The 22,570-nt window shown below is 46.4% G+C and overlaps 1 protein-coding gene across 1 annotated transcript in view; it reads right to left on the bottom strand.

Moving 5' to 3' along the window:
• Positions 1-22,570, bottom strand: part of CLMN (calmin) — a 104,046-nt gene that overhangs the window by 28,463 nt on the left and 53,013 nt on the right. The window contains exons 2-3 of the mRNA XM_060262839.1: positions 1,869-1,930; positions 1,244-1,339 (exon numbers count right to left, since the gene is read on the bottom strand). Of these exons, the coding sequence (XP_060118822.1) occupies positions 1,244-1,339; positions 1,869-1,930 (158 nt within the window). The remainder of the gene's footprint in view (positions 1-1,243; positions 1,340-1,868; positions 1,931-22,570) is intronic.

The following is a 22,570-nucleotide window of genomic DNA, read 5'->3' as shown; positions in this document are numbered from 1 at the left end:
TGGAGAAGGTAGAGAAAGAAGTACTTTTCTCCCTTGCTCACAATACAAGAACTCGTGGGCATTCAATGAAATTGCTGAGCAGTCGGGTTAGAACGGATAAAAGGAGGTACTTCTTCACCCAAAGGGTGATTAACATGTGGAATTCACTGCCACAGGAGGTGGTGGCAGCTACAAGCATAGCCAGCTTCAAGAGGGGGGAGATAAAAATATGGAGTAGAGGTCCATCAGTGGCTATTAGCCACAGTGGGGAGGGACGGTGGCTCAGTGGTAGAGCATTTGCTTGGTAAGCAGAAGGTCCCAGGTTCAATCCCTGGCATCTCCAACTAAAAAGGGTCCAGGCAAATAGGCGTGAAAAACCTCAGCTTGAGACCCTGGAGAGCCACTGCCAGTCTGAGTAGACAATACTGACTTTGATGGACCAAGGGTCTGATTCAGTATAAGGCAGCTTCATATGCTTCATATAGTGTGTGTGTATATATATATATATATAAAAATTTGGCCACTGTGTGACACAGAGTGTTGGACTGTATGGGCCATTGGCCTGATCCAACATGGCTTCTCTTATGTTCTTACCATTTCGATGTAAGACGAGCCAGAAAGATTAATTATAGAAAGTAAATAAGGATCCGATCGATTCATGATGCAATGCCAAGCACAAGAACTTGGTGCAAAGCATGAGTGGGACAGTGGCTTTTAAGTGTAACATGATCCATTCAGCTAACAATTTCAATTAACACTGCAACTAGGATTTAAAAGATTGGGCTGTCTGGCTCCCCATACAATTCTGATCTTGTCTTTAGCTGCAAGAAGCCTTTCAAGCTTGACTTTGTTGAAAATGGAGGACTGTGCATTGTGCCCTCGCAGAGAGCACACAAGTTGTTCAGAAGGGAGCAATGGAGCTCGCAAAGCTAAATAGATCGGTTCCTGTATCTTTCCTCTTGTCTGCTCTACTGCTATCTCTTTGTTTTCCCAGAATGCTTCTCATAGGATCTCCCCTCCTTCTGGCATACATCTGCTCTTCCAGTACCTATCATGCAGGCAAGAGGTGTTTTCAACATCCTAGCTTAGACAGGTAGCTAGAATTCCTATTCTTTGCTTCCTGTCCAAATATGGAGATCCTTTACAATAAACTATTTCTATTTCTTTCAGAAAGTAACAAGCCACATGTGGACTAAAACAACACAACACTTCCACAGTACAAGGTGATTATGACCCTGACTATTATTTTTTAAAAAATACATACCAAATTGTGCCCTGAGAGAATCTCCAGTAAAGCCATCAAAATTTTGCCATCTTTAATATCCACAAACAAATCTTTCACTTCCAGTGGGGGACTGCACTGCAAAGAGAGAAGATCAGGATTGAAATGCACAAAGATATCTTTAATATCCTTTGAGTTGCATTACAACTATGGACTTTTACTTGAACTGTTCTGAATGCTGAAAGTGTTATACTACTTGCCACTTTGGGGCCAAGCAGTAATTTTCCTCCAGGCCAGTTTTGCCTGGGATCCTAGAGGGTTTTAAAAAATATTATTATTATTATTATTATTTTGCCATCTTCTGGGCATGGGGGGAGAGGTATTTGTGAATCTCCTATATTGTGCAGGAGGTTGGACTAGATGACCTTGGAGATCCCTACCAACTCTGTAATTCTATATAAATACTGAATAGTGATGGTTAACATCCACATTAATTAACAGATACTGAAGCATCCATAGACCTCACTTTCCAGCAGTAATGGCTTGTATACTACCGCTCTGCTCAATAACGTTTGAAGTCTTCTATGAGCCACTTCCATTGGAGGACTGAACTGGTAGAGTACAGGCCAACACACTTAATTTCAGCAGTCTTCTTTTGTGTTCTTACCTTTTCCAAATGCAGATTTATCCATCGGGTAAATGTTCTTTTCTGTACATTCTCCCTCTCCACTGAAAAAGAAAGAAAGACATTGCTCAAATTCTTTAAAGAGGGAAAGCTGGTATTAAGAATTAACGAATGAATGAGGGAATGACATCTAGCTTTGGTTTCTGGCACCACAGGCTCAGCGCTGCCCTCATTTCCTGTTGCCCGTTACCACTTACAGCTGTTGCAGGAGACAATGTAAAAAAAAAAAAAGAATTAAAAATTTTAAAACACTGACATCAAGTGTGATGACATCACTTCTAGCTAGTACCAGCAATAACTTTAAGAACCGTCAGAAACTCTATGGCAAAATCATAGATTTTCCATTGATTCCTAGAGCTACCCATTGTCCCAAAAGTGAAGTCACTGCAATCGTGACGGCAGTCCCACACACACTCTCCGCTGGTTGTCAGGCTGAAGAAAATGGCTGCTTTGGAAGATGGACTCTATGGCATTACGTCCTGTGAAGTTCCTCCCCTCTTCAATCACATCCCCCCCAGGCTCCACCCACAAGGTCTCCAGAAATTTCCTGACCCTGAACTTGAAATAGGGTTGCCAGGAAGGACCTGGTAATGGGTAAGAGATGGGACTTACCAGGAGCAGGATGGAGGTCCAGGTGTTGTTGTTGGTGATGTGCCTACAACACATCCAGTGCGCATAGGAAATGACATAATCTCATCATAATACTGGGGCAATGGTCTGATATTTAGGCAAAAACTCTATGGTAAAAATGGCTTTTACCATAGAATTTTGACCAAATATCAGAGTGTCTCCTGGAAGTTGGTAACGTGATATCACTTCCTGAGCATGCCAGAAGTGATGTTGCCACATTGCTGGCAATGAAGCCTGGGCCTCCCTCCCTCTCCCGGTAAGTCCCCCCCTCACATCAAGCCTGAAACTAAAATGACTAAACTGAGGCTACCATATTTTGGTCACATGATGAGACAAGACTCAATGGAAAAGGCAACAAGGCTAAGAAAAGTTGAAGGCAGCAGGAGGAGGACCCAATGTGAGATGGATTGACTCAATCAAGGAAGCCAAAGCCCACAGTTGACAAGACCTGAGCAAGGCTGTTAATGAAAGGATGTTTTGGAGGACATTAATTCATAAACTCACCTTAAGTTGGAAGCAACCTGGTGGCACTTAACACACACACACACACACACACAAGGAGAGCTCAGACATTCAACCCCCTAAATGCCATCAAAAGGAGCACAATTTAAGAAGAGTTTTCACATATTGTTTGTATAAAATTGGCCTTTATCTAGGTTCCAGGATGGGGAAGAGCATAGGGAAATGAAGAGTTCCTCTCTTGGGTCTGTTTGCAAGACCTGAGTTGATGTTTTGAAGGTCATTGATTCACTTAACACATACACATATACACACAAATTTGAATATGGTCCTCTCGAAAGGTATATACCATCCAGGTACACTTGTGAATTAAGGTTGCTTTTATGGCCACACAGACTTCTCTTGGTGGGCCAATACCCTCCCTTCCCCACTTGGGCCAGGCCAGCCCAGTGACGAGAAGAGCCAACACATGAGAGGTGCGCCCAGCCTGTCTGTGTAAGGAGGGCCTGCCCACCGAGCCCAGGAAAGGCATTGCCTGGTATGCCCAAGGCCCAAACAAAAGAGGCCCCCAGCCCACTGATCCAATGTGGGGCTTGGATAGAGGTAGCTTACTGGGCAGGAAGGCTGACTCATCTTCCTTCCTCCCCTAGGGGGTGGAGCAGTGATTAAGGGAGGGACAGTGGCTCAGTAGTAGAGCATCTGCTTGGGAAGCAGGAGGTCCCAGATTCAATCCCCAGCATCTCCAAAAAAGGGTCCAGGCAAATAGGTGTGAAAAACCTCAGCTTGAGACCCTAGAGAGCCGCTGCCAATCTGAGAAGACAATACTGACTTTGATGGACCAAGGGTCTGATTCAGTATAAGGCAGCTTCATATGTTCATATGAGCAGGCAAGCTGCTGTTCCCCCTTTCCTAGGGGAGGTAGGGCCAGGAAGGTGCCAGTAGGTGGGCCCCTTTCTCAGGGCCCTTTTTCCATCTCAGGCCCCCCTGTTGAGGTAGCAGTCTTAAAATGAACAATTTCATTCTGAGCATGAATGGATTAGTAATTGCTTCAACCAAAGAGGGTTTTCCCCCCTCTTTTAATATAGAATGTCTTTGTTAAAAATAAAATCCACCAAATTACATCAAAAATCTATTTTGGGCAGGAGGAGGGAGGGGAATGCCAACATTTCTCCCTGCCTTTCCACAGAATTGGAACAGCACAACAGAATTCCTGTACAACATAAAAACAATATTTTAAATAAATCTCTTTCAAAACTAACCCCCAGTGTACCAAGCACACATTTTTGGCATACCATGGGTTAACAATGGAGTTTGTATTGTGCTAAGGAGATATCTGGGGAGGTCCACACCAGCAAGTCTGAGTTTGCCATGATGAGTACACTCAGCCACTCATCTACATGTGACAAAAGACAGGTTGCTTACCTGTAACTGTAGATCTTCGAGTGGTCATCTGTGCATTCACACCCATGGGATAGAGCGCCTGCGCCGATCCCCTAATCAGTATCTGAAAAGCCCAGGATTTTTCCACGCTCGGCGCCAATGGGCATACACAGGCATCCCAGCACGCATGCTCACCGGCGCCAGTGCGGGAATCCCGCCAGTTCCTTCCTGACCGCTGGAAGCCCCTACTGGAGGGAGACCGTCAGCAGTGGGGAAGGAGGGCAGGAAGTGTGAATGCACAGATGAACACTCGAAGATCTACAGTTACAGGTAAGCAACCTGTCTATCTTCTTCGTGGTCTCTGTGCTTCACACCCATGGGAGACTAGCAAGCAAAGCATACCTGGAGGCGGGAAGACGGTCAACCGGAAGAGACAGCTTGCAGCACCGCAGTTCCCAACCGAGTCCTCTGCTGAGCATGCACGTCCAGCGCGTAGTGCTTCATGAAGGCATGCGGAGAAGACCAGGTGGCAGCCTTGCAGACATCAGAAAGGGACACCCTCTCAGGAACACCACCAACGTGGCCATCACTCTAGTGGAGTGTCCACGAACAGGCCCAGGTAGTGGCTTCTTCGCCAACAAATAACAGAGTTTAATCGTCTCAGTGAGCCATTTTGAGAGCCTCTGAGACGAAATCCTGAAACCTATCTTGGGAGCAGCATACGAAGCAAAAAGCTGCTTGTCCTTACGAAAAACCTTTGAATGTTTCAAATAAAACAGTAAAGCACGCTTAACGTCCAGAGCATGCAACCTACGTACCTCGTCCAAGGAAGGGCTAGGGTAAAAAGTGGGCAACCAAACTTCTAAATTGAGGTGGAACTGAGAGACCACCTTTGGAAGAAAACTAATGTCCGGAGCCAGGGAAACCCCAGGCTCTCTAAAAACAAGATAAGGGTAATCACACCGCATCACCGTGAACTCCCCAACACGATGTGCTGATGTGATGGCAACCAAAAATGCAGTCTTCCATGACAAGAGCTGCAAAGATCACGTGGCCATCGGCTCAAAGGGGCGACGGGTTAGTTTGTCCAGCACTAAAGTCAAGTCCCACAACTGTGGGGGCGATCTTGATGGTGGATGCAGCCTAAACAACTGCAGAGGTAAAGGTGTCTCAATGCACAGCAGCCAAGGTCTGAGCGCCTGCTCCGGCTGCAACGCCACTGAGGATGTTCTCCGCAGCTGAGAACGAAACGTCTGGAAGGAAAACTTTCTCCAGTAGAACACGGCACTTGATCCCGAAAGACTCTGCAAACCCTAATAATGTTACCAGCCGTGAAAACCTGAAATCTTTGAAAACTTTCCCTCGACTTCGCCACAAGAAGCCAGTCGTCGATGTATGGAAAAACGACAACTCCCTGGAGACGGAGATGGGCAGCCACAACGCTCATCATCTTCGTAAACACCCGAGGTGCAGTGGACAGGCCGAACGGAAGGGCTTTGAACTGGAAGTTCTGGGAACCCACTGCAAACCTGAGGAAATGCCTGAACTCTGGATGGATGCTGACATGGAAGTAGGCATCCTTGAGGTCCAGGGTCGCCATCCAGTCCCCTTGATTGATGAGGGGTAGGATTGTTTGCAGCGTGGCCATTCTGAACTTCTGGTACAGAATAAATTTGTTCAGATTCCGAAGATCCATAATTGGTCTTAAGCCCCCGTCCCTCTTGGGGACCAGGAAGTAGCGAGAGTAAAAACCTCCCGTCCTGGCCTCTGTTGGAACTCTCTCTATGGTTGTTTCTGTAGGAGATTGTTCACCTCCTCCAGCAGAGGTGGGGAAGGGGGAGTGGTGATCACCATGGATTGGTTCGGAATCTGCACAAACTCTATCTTGTAGCCCTCTTCTATGACGGACAGAGCCCACCTGTCTGTAGAGATCAACTCCCAGGCAGATAGGAAAGGGTGGAGGCGGATAGATGTTGAAGTGGGGGCAATGACGCATGCCACAAGAAAGTCAAAGGCCCTGCTTCTGAGGGCGAGCACCCTGAGACTTGCCAGTAGCCTGAGAACCAAAGCGGTTCCTGTTGTTGCCTGAATATGATGGTCTGTCAGGCTGGGTGGAGCGAGGTCGCCATTGCTGTTCCGGCGAAAATTTTTAGAAAGGCTTCTTGGCCCACGGTTTGTGCCACTGCTTCGCCTTAGGAGCCCTTGAGGTGGCCTGCACGCCCAGGTTCCTGGAGGTTTTCAGGCTCTTGTCGATTTCCTACAGGGCACTGTCTGTGGTGGTGCTAAACAGGCCATCCCCCTCGAAGGGCAAGTCCTCAACAAAAGTCCTAGTGTCCTGCTGCAGGGCTGTTGATCTCAACCAGGAGTGCCGACAAATGCACACAGCGGACGTGATTGCCTTTGCCGACACGTCCACCATGTGCTTTGCTGCAGCCAATTGCTGCTTGGCCACAGCAAAGCCTTCTTTCTGCAGCTTCCTGGCAGCCGCCTTTTTGTCCTCACTCAGGGAAGAGAGAATAGGGGTGAGTTGTTCCCATATGGAGTACTGGTATCTAGCCATGCAAGCCGCATAATTAGATACCTTTACTCCCAGGGCCCCTGCAGAATAAACCTTTCTTCCCATATTGTCCAGCTTCTTTCCCTCCTTGTCGGGTGGGGATGAGTGGACCTTTCGTGCCTTGGATGAAGAAGAGACGACTACTGAGTTCGGTTTCGGATGGGTGAAAAGGAACTCAGCCCTCGTCTCCTGGACCCTGTACATGTGGTCCAGCCTTCTGGATGACACTGGAGTTGAAGATGGTTTCTTCCAGGGCTCCTTCACTGCCTTCACAGATGTGTCCCTCTGCATAATGTCGAAGACATTATCATCCACGACGGGTTGTGGTTGCGTCACAGGCAGGGAGAGGGAGGATGCCATCCTCTTCACTAGGTCACCATAGGACTTCAGATCCTCCGATGGCGAAATCGGCAGATCTTCGGTCGTCTGGGACCTAGGCGAAGGCTCCAAAGCACCCTCCTGGGTGTCGGCACCGCTCTCAGAGTCCGATGAAGAAGACTCCCGGTGCTCAGAAAGGATTGGCGTCGATTCCCGGATTGGCGAGCGGATCGACGTCTCAGCCACTGATGTAGTGCGCCTCTATGGAGGGATCGATGCCGATGGTCTTCGGGAATGGTGCAACAGCCTCGACATACAGGATGCCTCGGACTGTTGATCCCATTCCGCAAACTCCCTCGGTGGATACCACTGATAAGGAGGGTACGGATACGGATAGGAGGGCGGCCATTGATGCTGCTCCCACGATGGTAGCAGTGGGAAACGGCGTGGTGCCATGGAGGGCTCTAGCTCCCGTCTGCCTCTGGGTTCCATCGGGGGAGACGGATCAATCGGCGCCGAAGCCTCCACTTCTGAGATCGACCCGCTCCTGCTGTGACGTCGCGACCCGGATGACGAGGATTGCTGGGTGAGATCGATCTCCTGCTCAGACATTGAGAGACGGTGTTGTTGGGTACTGCCTCTCGATACCGAAGGGCTGTGGCGCGGGGACACCAGGATCTTCCTCGGCGGGGCAGTCGGTGCCGAAACGTCGTGCGATGGCGATGGAGTGCGGGGCCTCTTCCGCTTCTCCTTGGCCTTCTTTGGGGCAGATGCTCGGGTCCCCGAGTCATCCCGACGCTTCTTAGCGGGCGTTTCCACTGATCCGTCATGGGATCGTTTCGTGGAGGAGCCTCGCTCAGTCGGCATTTTGGTCACGCCCGGGGTCACATCGGCCGATGTGACCGTCGGGGCTGGGTATCTGCCATGGTCGATGCCGACAGGCCTGATGCCGATCTTTGTGGGCGGAGTGCCGATTCGGTTAGAGCCGCTGAAAGCTGCGCCGCCCGGTTCTTCCTCGTTTGTTTGGAGAAGCGGAGGCAATGTGGGCAGGACTCCACACGGTGCGCTTCACCCAAGCAGAGAAGACACAGAGAATGGCCGTCTGGGGGGCGCAATTTTCTTCCCGCAGAAACGGCAACGTTTGAAAACCCCCCACCAACTTTCCATAGACTCCAGTCGCTAAAAACCCGCTCAGAGCCCTCAGAGGGGAAAAAACTTTGGGGGAAAACAAACGAGGGGGAAGGCCCCGGAGGGCAGTCCGACAGACACACACACAAACTTTTTTTTTTTACTAACTATCTAACTATCTACTCTAAGAAAACAACAAACGGGCTATATACAACGAGTAAAGGCAAAAACCGATATCTCACTGACCGGGGACACGAAAGGTGAACCTCTCCACGCAGTGGTCAGAAAGGAACTGGCGGGATCCCCGCACTGGCACCGGTGAGCATGCGTACTGGGACGCCTGCGCATGCCCATTGGCGCCAAGCGCGGAAAAATCCTGGGCTTTTCAGATACCGATTCGGGGATCGGCGCAGGCGCTCTATCCCATGGGTGTGAAGAACAGAAACCACAAAGAAGATCTTACCTGTTTTCTTAATAGTTTTAGAAAAAAGTGTGCTATACTCCCATTAAGTTTTGATATGTATGCTTTACAGATTGTAGATGTGCATTTCAGAAAATGCCTTATGGCACTGTGTTTGGCCATACTGAACTTTGTAGCCAACGAAAGTGTTCATTCCTCAGCAAGTATAAATTTCCAAAGATGCTGTGCATGCTATCATTTTTTTCACTTGTTAGTATTTTTCACACATTTGTTCCCTTCCTCCCACTCCGTCTTTTTTTTTTTTTGTAGAATTCCCGAATGCTGGTAGTGCCTGCAAACCATTCCAGTTTGTAGCACCGTGCCGACTCCATAAATGTTATACAGTTTCCATAAAACGGGTAGACCATGCCTTTCTTTGCACCTTACTCTTGTGAAAATGGCGCAGCAAAGAAGTCGGTACAAATCTAAAACATCAGCCCTTCAGCCTATATAAATTACCAAATCTGTGCTTGGGAATTTTCTGAGCATCTAGAGAGCAGTAAAAGATTATAAATATAATAATTACACACAACATACAGCCAGGACTGTTCACAAACCTGTGGCCCCTTGCCAGAAAGAAGTAACACTCGCTTGGAGAATTTAATAATATAAGCAGTAAAACTAGAACAGTCTGCTCTGAGTTTAACTTTTAAGCTTTTTAGGCTCCATAAAGACAACAGAAACTTGAGAGGAGAAACATCCACCATGTGAAGTACTGTATTCCTCCATGCTGTTAGCTTTAGGAAAAAAGATTACTGCAGAGGTAAAGGAATGAAGGGGTCAAGAGCTGAAATGCAGGGCTGCCGTAGAAAGCCATGCTCCGAGTTTGGTTGCGCCAGCATTTTATTTACAGCCTAACTTTCAAGATGGTGACAGATCAATCTGACTGCTTAAAGAATCAAAATAACCTATAAAATGCTCATACAGACAGTAAGGTCACATTTTTTTAAAAATGAAGCTGACAAAACCCTCACAACATTAATATTTGAATGTGAATATTTTATATTCGTTTTTTGTCTTTGTGGTGTTTTAACCTAGTGTTGAAAGTTGCCAGGAGATACCCTTCTGGCGAGTGGCGACTAAATCTAATAATTAATAATCTGCACCAAAGTTAGCCTTAAACACAGAACACCAGATCACCTCAAAGTTTTGTTTTGTAAACAAGTGTAACCATAACAAAAAGAAATCTAAACACATGGCATCAACATTTCGGGAAATCTTGGAGGTGTTTTACTTCAATATTGTGCCAAGAAAAAGAGATGATGCCGACTATTAAAACCTATTAGGACTGTCTCCAAGTTTTTGTGAACCAAAGGCAACAAGCCTGTGACAGCCCCACCCCCCACATTGGGGTTCCCAATTCTGGGATTGTAAATTCCAGGAGCCTGGGGGGATGGGGCTTATGGAGGAGAGGAATTTCAGTGGGGTATACTCAGGGCCAGCTTGCCCACTAGGCAAACAAGGCAGTTGCCTAGGGCGCCAGCAGGGCGGGGACGCTGAATTCGGCCTTCCCCCCTAGGCAAATGCCTAGTTTGCCCGCTTCCCAGCCTCCTCCTCCCTCCCTTCCCCGCCCCAGGTCTATTTCGGTGCCCAGAACAGCAGTTGAGCGCCACACTCTCAGGCTATCTAAAGGTGCCCCCTCCTGCCGACCAACCGATTGGCGGGTAAAACTGTGCGGCATGCTCACTGTCAGTGCCAGGGCAAGCCAGAAGCAGTAGGAAGGACCAGCGTCCTAAAAGGGCGGTCGCTGCTGCTGACTCCTCCCCACGCCCTTTCAGAACACTGGTCCCTCCTGCTGCTGGAATGCCCTGGCACAGACAGACAGTGAGCGCACCACGTGGTTTTACCTGCTGATCAGCTGATCAGCGAGGGGGCGCCTTTAGATAGCCTGGGAGCGCAGCGCTCGACTGCCATTCTGGGCATTGAAATAGACCTGGGGTGGGGAAGGAAGGGAGGAGGAGACATGGTGGCACCGGAGGGGGGGGTGGCGCCATGGCAGCGAGGGGAGGAGGCACGGGTGGTGCTGTGGAAGGGGACAGCAGGCCATGAGTCTGCCTAGGACACCATGCGCCCTCGGATCGGTGCTAGGTATACTGCCGTAGAGTCCACCCTCCAAAGCAGCCATTTCTGCGAGGAAGACTGATTTTTGTCATCTGAAGCTCACTTGTTATTCTGGGAGATCTCCGGGCACTACCTGGAGGTTGACAATCATACCTTTCATGGTCCCTTACCACCCTGTCATATGTATAGACATGGAGCCAGATGCTTGTAGAGCAAGTCTGGGGGGGGGGGTCATCTCTCCTCCCACCACATACACTTGTTAGGAATAGCTGTGGCTGGTCCTTCTTGCCGTCCATGTTTTTGGGCAGCCAATCAAGGAGGCTACCATCTGTTTCTGAACCTTCCCCTGTTGATGTGAACACATCTTCACGACTGAGAACTTTGTTGAAGCAGCATTTATACCCCAAATATCACTAACCATTTATCTCTTCTATACCCTTCCATGCTGACGACATCTTGAGGGAACCAGAGAACACTGATGTTTCCATGGTGACATTAGTCCCAGCCCATAACACAAAGAGCAAGCCCATTGTCAGGGCAGGAGGGATGCTATCTTAGGCTACCTGAGGCCTGGATGTCTCCTGAAAGGCTTGGGGAGGGGCAGGGATAGATTGCTTGGCCTTTCCCTGACACTCACGCTCCTAGACACTTCTCAGGAGACCTGGCTTTAGAAATTAGCTCCCCATCACTGTGAGATGGTGCTGAATGCCATTATACAGGGTCTTGGTTATGTCTCTCACCCTTTTCCTCAGAAAATATATCCTGCTCATTTGCTCAGGGAAATTACTTGAGCAAGGTAATAAGTGCTAAAACAGGCAAACCAACATCTCGTCCCTTCTCAGCAGGGCTGGTGCTGGAAGCCAGCTGTCATTGCATTCTGCTGTCTGTTTCATTAGGTGAGGGCAAGCCCCTCCCCACCAGAGGTCTGGCCCTCTTGGAAGTATCTTAGCCTAACCATCCCTCCTTTAGGCCTTAGTGTATTAACAAGTTCTTAAACTATGTTTTGAAGCCTGCAGCTTTCTAAAGGACATGTGTAATGTAAACATAAGGAAAGTCCTAATTAGTTTTTGACATGGTTTAAATCAGAGGACCAACACCTTTTCTGGTACACACCAAGTGTTTTCAGGAAGTGGATGGGACCAGGTAGAGTTTTTGGCTAGCGGGGCTTCTCAGTGACTACTGGGAGTTTTGATTGGATATATGGATTTTTTAAAAATGCTGGTTTGGCAGCAGCTGCCACCACAGCACAAGGATCTGCACTGTATTACTGAAGTTAATCTGTGGCAGACATTTTGTGGCTGTCTCCACCTCCTGTAGCAGCCATTTTATTGCTGTACCCACCGTGCTGTGTCAGAATTCAAAATGTGCCCGCAGGCAAAGGTTGGGGACCCCTGGTTTCAACTATAGCATGGTAGGAGGCAGGGCTTTTTTTGTGGAAAAAGCCCAGCAGGAACTCAATTGCATATTAGGCCACACTCCTGGCAACCAAGCCAGCTGGAACTGCATTCCTGCTCAAAAAAAGCCCTTGTCGGCGGTCATGAATGGGTTCAATGTCTATCCACATTGACAATCCAAACAATCACAGATTAGTTATGGCCGACTCATGCTACCTTTATTTCTATTTATTACAATTTGGGTTTAACTTTTGCTCTAAACTGAACAGCCTGAATCAGCATATGGAGACCAGTTATTGCGTATTCTGTTTGCCTGAAAATAGGTGACCACAATACATGAAACTGCTTTACACTAGATCAGGTCACTGGTCTGTCAAGGTCTCTATTATCTATTCTGACTGGCAGCAGCTCTCTAGAGTTTCACGTTGAGGTCTTTCATATCAGGGACAGGACCAGAATTTTCTTAACTGGAAATGCCAGGGGCTGAATCTGGGCCTTTCTGCCGGTAAAGCAGATGCTCTCACCAGGGGTCGTTTTGTAAAAAAATAGGTGGTGGAGCTCATTCAGGGTTGTTATGCAGCTGCACCTACTATTCAATGGACAAGGTGGGAAGGAAGAGGTGGAACTCTTAGAAAAATTCAGGAGCTGTGTTCCTGTGAGCTCCCGCTGAATCCGAGGCCTGGCTTTAACACTCAGCCATAACCCTGCCCTAAATTATTCATGGCCCTCCATTTTCACAACCTAAGAAGTGATCTGATATTATTGATATCTGCAAAATAGTTTATGCTGTTTTGCAAGATCCCACATTCTTAGAGTCTGCCAGTCTTAACCACTACACCACACTGCCTTAGTACCATTCTCAATAGGGGTATAATATTATCAATTTACCTTACAGGGCTGCTATAAGGATTACGGAGAAACTGTGCGTATAGCAGTTTTTAAAAATCTGAAATAGTAATGCTAAATACTACCCCACCACCTATCTTACAATCAAAGGAAAGATTTTTGTGATGCATATAATGAGTTGAAGCACTCTACTAGTCCAACCACTGGATCTTGAGAGTAAGACTCTTCAGATGTTTGCAGGCAAAGTTATTTCTTAGGAATGCATTCACAAAGTGGATGTTTTCTTTTATCTTAAGTATTTTGATGGGCGAGAGGAACAAAGCCATATTTCACCTTCCCTCTTGAAGAGCCCTGTTCTTTTCTCCATTCCAGAACAAAATTATCTCCTGAACAGCAGTTCAAGGAAAGCCACTCTAATGAGACAACTCTGCGTGAAGATAAAGGAAACATTTTCAGAGCAGTGAGACCAAAGCGTCCTTACTGTGTTTCGTCCAAAGATGCCTTTCTTCTCCATGGCTGAATTTTGAAAAAATCATGTTCTGCAAGTTCAGTGCTGAAGTAGACAGTGTATGAAATGGATTGGCTGCTCTCCCCACCCAATCCCGTTACCAAAAAAACCAAAGTAATTTTTGCAGCTTAAAAAAAGAGTTTATGTTCATAGAGTTATTATGGTGACGATGGGAGGGGGACACATGTCATTTAGGCACCACTTTCAAAAGAGAGGTGGGCAATCACCATGAAACATGCCGCAAGTGAGACTGCTGAACTGATTTTTAATTTGCCATCTATCTATCAATCAATCCAATGCTGAAGCAAACAGAAATGATTTCTGGTTCAAATCAGGTGTGGGTCAGTAATTTTGGAGCTCACCAGAGTCACCCTCTCCTCTCCCCTCCCCTCCACCAGAGCAGACCACTTTCTACAGCCAATCCATTACAGGATTATACATTGCTAAATTAAAAAAAATACTTTGCAATAGACTCTTCTAATGTTTTTTAAAACCACAGGTATGTAAAATTGATCTATACCTTCCCTTAGCAGCACAGCAAAAATACAAACTGAAAAAATTATTTAGAAACAAAGTTCAACAGCCTTTTCTCCTACAAGAACACTCTCCGCCATTTTACACTACCCATAAGACCAGTTTTAATAGTTTTGGAAAATTCGCTTCCTCGGTTGAGTTGATCATTTTAAAAAGAATCTTCTGGGTTTGCATTAGCTTGGCCTGCCATTTAATAAAATGATGTTATTTACTAAAAATAGGTCCTCTTGTTCCACTGGATTAGAATGGTAAAGCCTAATTTAATTGAAAAATAACTTCACCCCATGTTCTTTTATTTCTGGAGGCTACTGAGCTTAATCACAGGAGTCATGAGCTCCCTACTTCGATTTTTATGTCACCTGCAGAAGCAAAAATGCAAGCACTCTCTCTCCCTGCCCTTCCTTGCCTCAGTACCAACACTTCTTTTTTCTTCAGTGAGTTCATCTGGGGGTTAAAAGGAAAACACTCTACCTGAGAAATAACTGTTGTTGGACCAGATGAATCTCTTGGTCTGATCCGGCAGAAAAGTATTCTTCTAGCAGAGGCAAGCAAACCATCGCATGGGTGCCAAACAGTGGTATATGCCAGACCATTTTTCTTGGCACATGAACACAGTTCTCTGTCCAAGAAACATAAGAAGGACCTTGCTGGATCAGTCCAACAGTCCATACAGCCCAACATCCTGTCTCTCCAGTAGCCAATCAGTTATTCTGGAGGGCTGACAACAGAGAACAGAGGCTTTCCCTTGATGCTGCCCCATGGCACTGGTATTCGGAGGTTTACTGACTCAAAATGTGCAGGGTTCCCTTTACTAACCATGGCTAGTAGCCACTGATGGGTCTATCCTCCAGGAATGTGTCAAATCAGATTTCAAAGCCATGTTTGCTTGTGGCTTTTCATCTACTGGCAAACGTCTGAGGCTTTGATATGGGAGAAAATGACAGGCATGGGACTGTCTACATTGAGATCCAAGGTGAGCCCTGGTAGTACTACTGTACTTTGCGAGTATTTCATATGCCCATAGTATAGTCCAGGTCCAGCCAGCACAAGTAACAAAACATCAGCTCCAGATGTAATGAAGAATACAATCTGAAACCAAAGACAGACCTATGCAGGTAAGATTCAGTGTATGCATATGGAAGGGGTTTCAATAACAGGAAAAGTTGTGTCATACCATTTACCATAACCAGCCAAAACAAGAACCAAAAAGGACTACACAACTTTCATTGTCACACTTTTTTCTGCAGCCAATGAGGCTATCTACACTCGTGGTCTAACATGGGAAGGGACTGCCAATTTTCCATTTCAGTGACAGCCCTTCTTAAGGGTACTGCTTGGGAAGGCTCCCGGCATATAGGAGAGCTTTTGAAGCATACAGGGGCTGCCATTGGAAGAGGGAGCAGACCCCATCCCAAAAGCAGTGCTTTGAGTCTGGGTCATGGAGTTCAATAGTTCATGAATCCTAGTGTTACCAGCTCCAGTTGGGAAATATCTGGAGATTCTGGGGGCGGAGCATGAAGATGGAGGGGAGGGGAAGGATGTCAACGGGCTATAATGCCATAGACCCCACCTTCCAACGGGGCCATTTTCTCCAGGGGAACTGATGTCTGTTGCCTATAATTTGTGTCAGCCTACGATCTGGGAAGTCTAAATTCAAGACCACCCCCAATTAAAGGAAAATGTGAAAGAGAAATTAAGGAAAATTTGTTGGGCAAACTATAATTTACCCCAGGTTTGCCCAACAAATTTTCCTTAATTTCTCTTTCACATTTTCCTTTAATTGGGGGTGGTCTTGAATTTAGACTTCCCAGATCGTAGGCTGACACTGACCACTGTATATGGCTTTCTCTCTGTTCTTGTAGTAGCTTTTTTTGGGGGGGGGAGTTGTATTTTTTTTTTTAGTTGTAGTCATTTTTCTGGGGAAAATTATAGTTTTGTAGACAAGCATATAGTCCTCAGTCTGTGCCATGGTGCCTTCACATGTTCTTGACTAGTGTGTGAAACAACTTATGTACAAAAGCTCAGAGTGTCCAGATGCTTCATGTTTCTCTGGGTCTTAGGCTCAAAGCATTGACCATGAGATATCTGTAATGAATGTCAATGAATCAAAAGTAGGTTTGCAACTTAAAGATGTGTACACCTGAACAGCACATATTCAAGACTGGTACAGCACAGACATTGTCTGCAGTTTTTGATGCAATAATTCATAGCAAGAGGTGACATTTATCAGAGACTGTAAAACAAAATATTGCAAGCGTGCCAATATTTTAAGCATGTTTTATTTTAAGTTTTAAAAAATCTTTAATTGTGTGTCTGTGCCCTTTATAAAGTGTATATGTCCACTACCTGGCATTACATTTTATGACACACATGGCCCGGCCCGACAAGGTCTCATTTATGTCAAATCCGGCTAGGGGTCCCAACCCTCCCGCTCTGGCGGGGGACCCCAGTTTTTCCAGCCTCTTCCCCCGCCCCCCCCCCAAATGGAAGCGGGGGAAGGGTGGGAAACGGCGCCAAGGAGCAGCTATGGAGAAGCGTGGCGAGCCCCGAATCTGGGTCCTTCTAGGACCCTGAGGAGCAAGGGGGACGCGCTTCGCTTCTCCGCCGGAGAAGGAGGCGGCGGCGCTGAACTGAGCCGTGGCGGGAGGAGGAGGAGGCAGAAGGAAGGGGAGGGACGGTGTTGAGAAAGGCAAAAGGAGGGGGAAGAAAAAGGAGGAGGCTGCTGTTGTCGTGGTGTGCGCGCGCAGCAGTAGTGGAATCGCCGCCGCCTTCGCTAAACCGAGGCTTGAGCCCGCGGGGAGGCCCCACCCGGAAGAAGAAGGGGAGACGTCGCGCCGCCGCCACCCACCACCCCCAGAGCCAAGCTGCCCAGTCACCAGCCCTCAGAGCCAGGGTAAACCCGAGAGAGCAGCAGCGACCCCTCCTCTCCGCCCTGGTACGCCTCAACTCCTCCCCTCTTCACCTGCCCTCCTCAGGGGGTTGCTTGGCAACGCCCCTTGCGAGGGAGGGAATCGAATGTGCTGGGGGCCGCTGTTTGAGGCGAGGAGATTGGGAAAGATTGGCCTGGCTGCCTCCTCGCCTTCCCTGCTGGCCTGTAGGGTTGCCAATCCCCAGGTGGGGGCAGGGGATCCCCTGGTTTGGAGGCCCTCCCCCCCTTCAGGGTCGTCACAGCCTTGATCTTGGCTCCACCCCTAATGTCTCCTGGCTCCACCCCCAAAGTCCCCAGATATTTCTTGAATTGGACTTGGCAACCCTAAATCCGGCCCTCATAACAAATGAGTTCGACACCCCTGATCTAGAAGCTGGCAACACTAGTAATGATGACCATTCCGACCAAGACCTGCTAGATGACAAGCTTCCTACAAAATTTTTGGAAAAGGTCTTTCCTAAATCTGGTATCTAACCTCCAACCTACGTGTGTGTGTGTGTGTGATTTTGCCTAGCACAAAAGGGAACAACTTTAGAGAACTGCACAACCACCCACACATACAAACAAGAATGAAGAAGAGAGAAGAAATTAGATTTATACCTCACTCTTCACTCAAAGTTTCAGAGCAGTTTACAATCTCCTTTCCCTTCTCCTCCCCACAATAGACACCATATGAGGCAGATGGGGCTGGCAGAGCCCTCCCGAGAACTGCTTTTGAGAGGAACAGCTCTGAGAGAGTTATGACTGACCCAAGATCACTCCAGCAGTTGCATGTAGAAGAGTGGGGAATCAAACCTGGTTGTCCCAGACAAGAGTCCCCACACTTAACCATTACATCAAACGGGCTCTCACCATCTTTTAGTCTCTACCTGAATGCCTCTTCTGGAATCACATCAGAATGTAATTCATTTTCATTCCAACAAATTGATGCCATACAAAAAATTAATGGCATGCCTTTAGAAATCTTGCTAGTGTGGAACAATACCCTTTGCTTCTACTTTTTTGTTTTTTTTAAATCTATATATCCTCCCATTTCAGTTTTATTTTTGGCTACTGTCAGCACACTGTATATCTTAAAAGTCTATTCCTATCTAATAAGACAGCGTTTGTGCTATAATTTTCTTCATCATGGTTATGCAACTATCTTTAATGGGCTTGTCTTTTATCTTGTTAATTATGGACAAAAGTGACTTGAAATTCTAAAATAATATATTACAACTCAGTGGGTAATTATGTCAAATTACATAATACGATGACTACTCATCATTAACTCATCCATGGACAATAATCTTCTGGGATACATTAGCCAAGGTTGAGTGTAGCCTCCAGGTGGGGCCTCAAGATCTTCTAGAATTACAGCTGATCTCCAGACTGCTGAGATCAGTTGCCACGGAGAAAATGGCAGCTCTGGAGGGGTGGCTCTATGGCATCTTTTCTCTCCCCAAAATTCCACTATCTAGGGTTGCCAGCCTCCAGGCAGAAAGGTACAATGAGGTCACTCTATGAGACTAACAACACTAACCCAAAGCTTCCTGTGACCAAAATTATTATGATAATAATTTGTTGGAATGAGAAGGTATTACATTTATGACACATATTACATTCATGACACATAGGACAGGCAAAATTTATAATAATTAAATCACAAAATAATTCATAAAAATCCAATCCAATCCTTAATTATTCAGTTTATAATAATCTCAGATGGCTCAAGGCCTTGAGAAGGAAACATGGAGACTTTTTGTCCTTCATAAGCTTATGTACTGAAATTTTTGCCTGTCCTATGTGGATATATGCTGAACATGAGTCAACAGTGTGACGTGGGGGCTAAAAAGGCAAATGCAATTTGGGGATGTATCAACAGAAGTATAGTGTCCAGAGATCATGTGAAGTGATGGTATCGCTTTACTCTGCTCTGGTAAGACCTCACCTGGAGTATTATGTTCAGTTTTGGGCACTACATTTTAAGAAGGATATAGACAAGCTGGAATGGGTCCAGAGGAGGGCAACAAAGCTGGTGAGGGGTCTGGAGATCAAGTCCTATGAGGAAAGGTTGAAGGAGCTGGGGATGTTTAGCCTGGAGAGGCGGCGGCTGAGAAGTGATATGATCACCATCTTTAAGTACTTGAAGGGCTGTCATATAGAGGATAGGGTGGAATTGTTTTCTGTGGCCCCCGAATGTAGGATCAGAACCAATGGGTTGAAATTAAATCAAAAGAGTTTCCGGCTCAACATTAGGAAGAACTTCCTGACCGTTAGAGCGGTTCCTCAGTGGAACAGGCTTCCTCAGGAGGTGGTGGGCTCTCCTTCCTTGGAGGTTTTTAAACAGAGGATAGATGGCCATCTGACAGCAATGAAGATCCTGTGAATTTAGGGGGAGGTATTTGTGAGTTTCCTGCATTGTGCAGGGGGTTGGACTAAATGACCCTGGAGGCTCCTTCCAAATCTGTGATTCTATGTGTAATAAATGTATGTTTGTTATCATAGTAATTTTGGTCACAGGAACCTTTGAGTTAGTGCTGTCAGCCTCTAGGTGCAGCCTGGAGATCTCCCGCTTTTACAACTGATCTCCAGCTGGCAGAGATCGGTTCCTTTGGAGAAAATGGCTCCTTTGAAGGGTGGACTCTATGGCATCATACCATGCTGAGGCCCCTCCCCTCCCCTCCCCAAACCCCACCTTCTCCTAGATCTACTCTCAGTCTCCAAATATTTTCCAACCCAGACCTGGCAACTCTATCATTGTCCTCAGGTTCTGCCCTACATCTCCAGGAATTTCCCAAGCCATAGTTGGAAACCTTAGTTTAGTGGTCCACCTAAGATACTGGGATATCCTCTGGCAAACTGTCCACTGATTTCATCACTAAGTTTGGGGGCACCATTTGGATTTTCTGTGTCAAGCACCTAAATTTATTTGCCATTTCTTGTGTCAAACGTTATAAAACATCCAGTCTAGGTCTGAAAAAGAGCTTACAGTAGGCCCTGTACTCTGAGCCCTATAAACTCTTGTAGCATTAGCTACATCAGGGGTGTGTGGCCTATTATGCAAAGGAATTCCTGCTACAAAAAACCCCCCAGTTTTCACTAATCACTATTAAAACACAACACTTTTAATTGAGCCAGAAAACCAAGTCGTAGCCATCGGATAATTTTAATCTTGCTGCATGCATCATCTGACCAACACCATCTGTCAGAGTGAGTTTTGATTCATAAAAGCTTATACCAGGGGAGGGGGGGGGGTGATTGGACTTTAAGGTGCTACTGCAGTTACCAGATGTCCCGTTTTTAGATTAAAATGTCCTCTTTGGGAGGTTAAGAATACTCCTAGTTAGTAGCAATTATCACCTCTTAAAGAGTTGGGGCATTTAAAATAAGATTTGTCACAACGATCACTTCTTTGAAGTAGTCAGTCAGGAAATATGTCCTCTTTTTTGCTTTTCAAAATATGGCAATCCTAGGCTACTGAAATCTAATTTTCTTCTAGTACTACAGACTAACACAGCCATTTGAAACTGGCCAATATCAGTGAGTAATCTGGCTGCAGTGCTCTGAATCAACCAACACTTCCAGATTGTCTTCAAAGGCAGCACCTTGTTAAAGTCGGTTATAAGCATATGAGCAGGGTTTCAGGAAACTAGGAGTATTTATTTATTTAGATTATTTATATTCCACCCTTTCCCAGATGTGCTTAGGGGGGATAACAACATTTTAAAACAGTAAAACAGCAATTAAAACCAATAAAAGTAAACAATACAATTTGGTGGCTTGTTTGGGCACATCATGATATACTGAACATCAGATAGTATAAAATCAGTATTTCAGCAGAGGTGGTATCGTAGCATAGGGTCAGCCGATGGGATAGGACGCCCGCTGCCTCAACTAAATGCTTGGTGGAATAGCTCCGTCTTACAGGCCCTATGGAAAGGTAACAATTATTTCTCTCTTTCATTCTTTCTCTCTCTCTCTCTCTATCTAGAAGGAGATGAAACATTCAGAAACCGATGTTTTCAGTGTTAACTTTCCATTTTGCTTCAACGTTTATAGGAAGGCCAAAACTAGAGCAAAATGTTCTGTCGATTAAGAAGAGTTTACATTTGTCCCAAGAGTCACATAAAACTCTATGTCCCCTTGGTTGCCTGCCAGAGAAACCAACCTTTATCCAGAAATACATTTCTAACTGAGTCACTGTATTCCTAATCAAGTCATAACAATTTGTTCTGCAATTGCGAACTATGCAATAAAGGGAGGGGGGGAACAAAGGGGAAGGGGCTGTGGCTCAGCGGCAGAGCTTGTGCTTTGTATACAGAAAGTCCCAGGTTCAGTCCCTGGCAGCTCCATTTAAAGCATCTTAGAGCCAAAACAGGCAAGACCTGAGCAAGGTTATTAAAAATAGGACATTTTGTAGGACATTAATTCACAGATTGGAAGTGACTTGATGGCACTTAACACAAACACAGGGCCAAAACCAGATGTGATGGGAGTCTTCATGACCAATACAGGGATACCACCACCATTATAAAGCCTAGAATGAGTGATTTAAAAATGCCACAAGGCTCCAATCAAGGAGTGCAGCACCTTTCAACTGCCAAAACAGCTGCTGAATCAGGTCACTGTGGTCTTTGCGCATTTTGGGTTTTAAAACAGTAGCAGCATCTTCATGTTGAATATGAGAATATCATCATGTCTAGTTTAGCCCTCAGAGTTGGACACGATTGAATGGTTAACAACAACAATAACTGTGACTAAAGGAAAACTCATCTCAGAGACATATGAACATATGAAGCCACCTTATACTAAATCAGACCCTCGGTCCATCAAAGTCAGTATTGTCTACTCAGACTGGCAGTAGCTTTCCAGTGACTCAAGCTGAGGTTTTTCACGCCTATTTGCCTGGACCCCTTTTAGTTGGAGATGCCAGGGATTGAACCTGGGACCTTCTGCTTACCAAACAGATGCTCTACCACTGAGCCAAGCCCCCCCCCCCGGGAAAACTGCTGCCAGGATGAACAGAGTGTACTCTGCTAGGTGGCCCCCAATAGTCTGACTCAGTACCAGGGCTGGCCCTGCCACCAGGCAAACTAGGCAACTGCCTAGGGCTTTGGCCTTTGAGGTCGCCAAATTGGGTACCCCTCATGTATCTCGGTGACGTTATCAGTGCCGGGGGGTGGCATCAAAAGTTAGCCTTGCCTAGGGTGCCAGAGAGTCTAGGGCCAGCTATGCTCAGTACAAGGCATCTTCCTGATTCTGTTTTGGTAGTTTCAGGGTAGTCTTGTTGGTTTGCAGTAGAACAGCTAGATTTGAGTCCAGTAGGTGCCTTAGAGACAAACAAGATTTTGAGGGTGTGAGCTTCCAAGAGTCAAAGCTCTGACATCTTGTTGGTGTCTATGGTGCTACTGGACTTGAATCTAGCTGGTCCAAAGTGTATGTATCAGTGAGTCACCATTTTGCAACATCTTCATGCACACCCAACCCAACACCAATGC

This window comes from Heteronotia binoei, chromosome 21, assembly GCF_032191835.1.
Source record: "Heteronotia binoei isolate CCM8104 ecotype False Entrance Well chromosome 21, APGP_CSIRO_Hbin_v1, whole genome shotgun sequence".
NCBI lineage: Eukaryota > Metazoa > Chordata > Lepidosauria > Squamata > Gekkonidae > Heteronotia > Heteronotia binoei.
The sequence above is the reverse complement of the archived record's forward strand: the minus strand, read 5'-3'. Positions and strand labels throughout refer to the sequence as shown.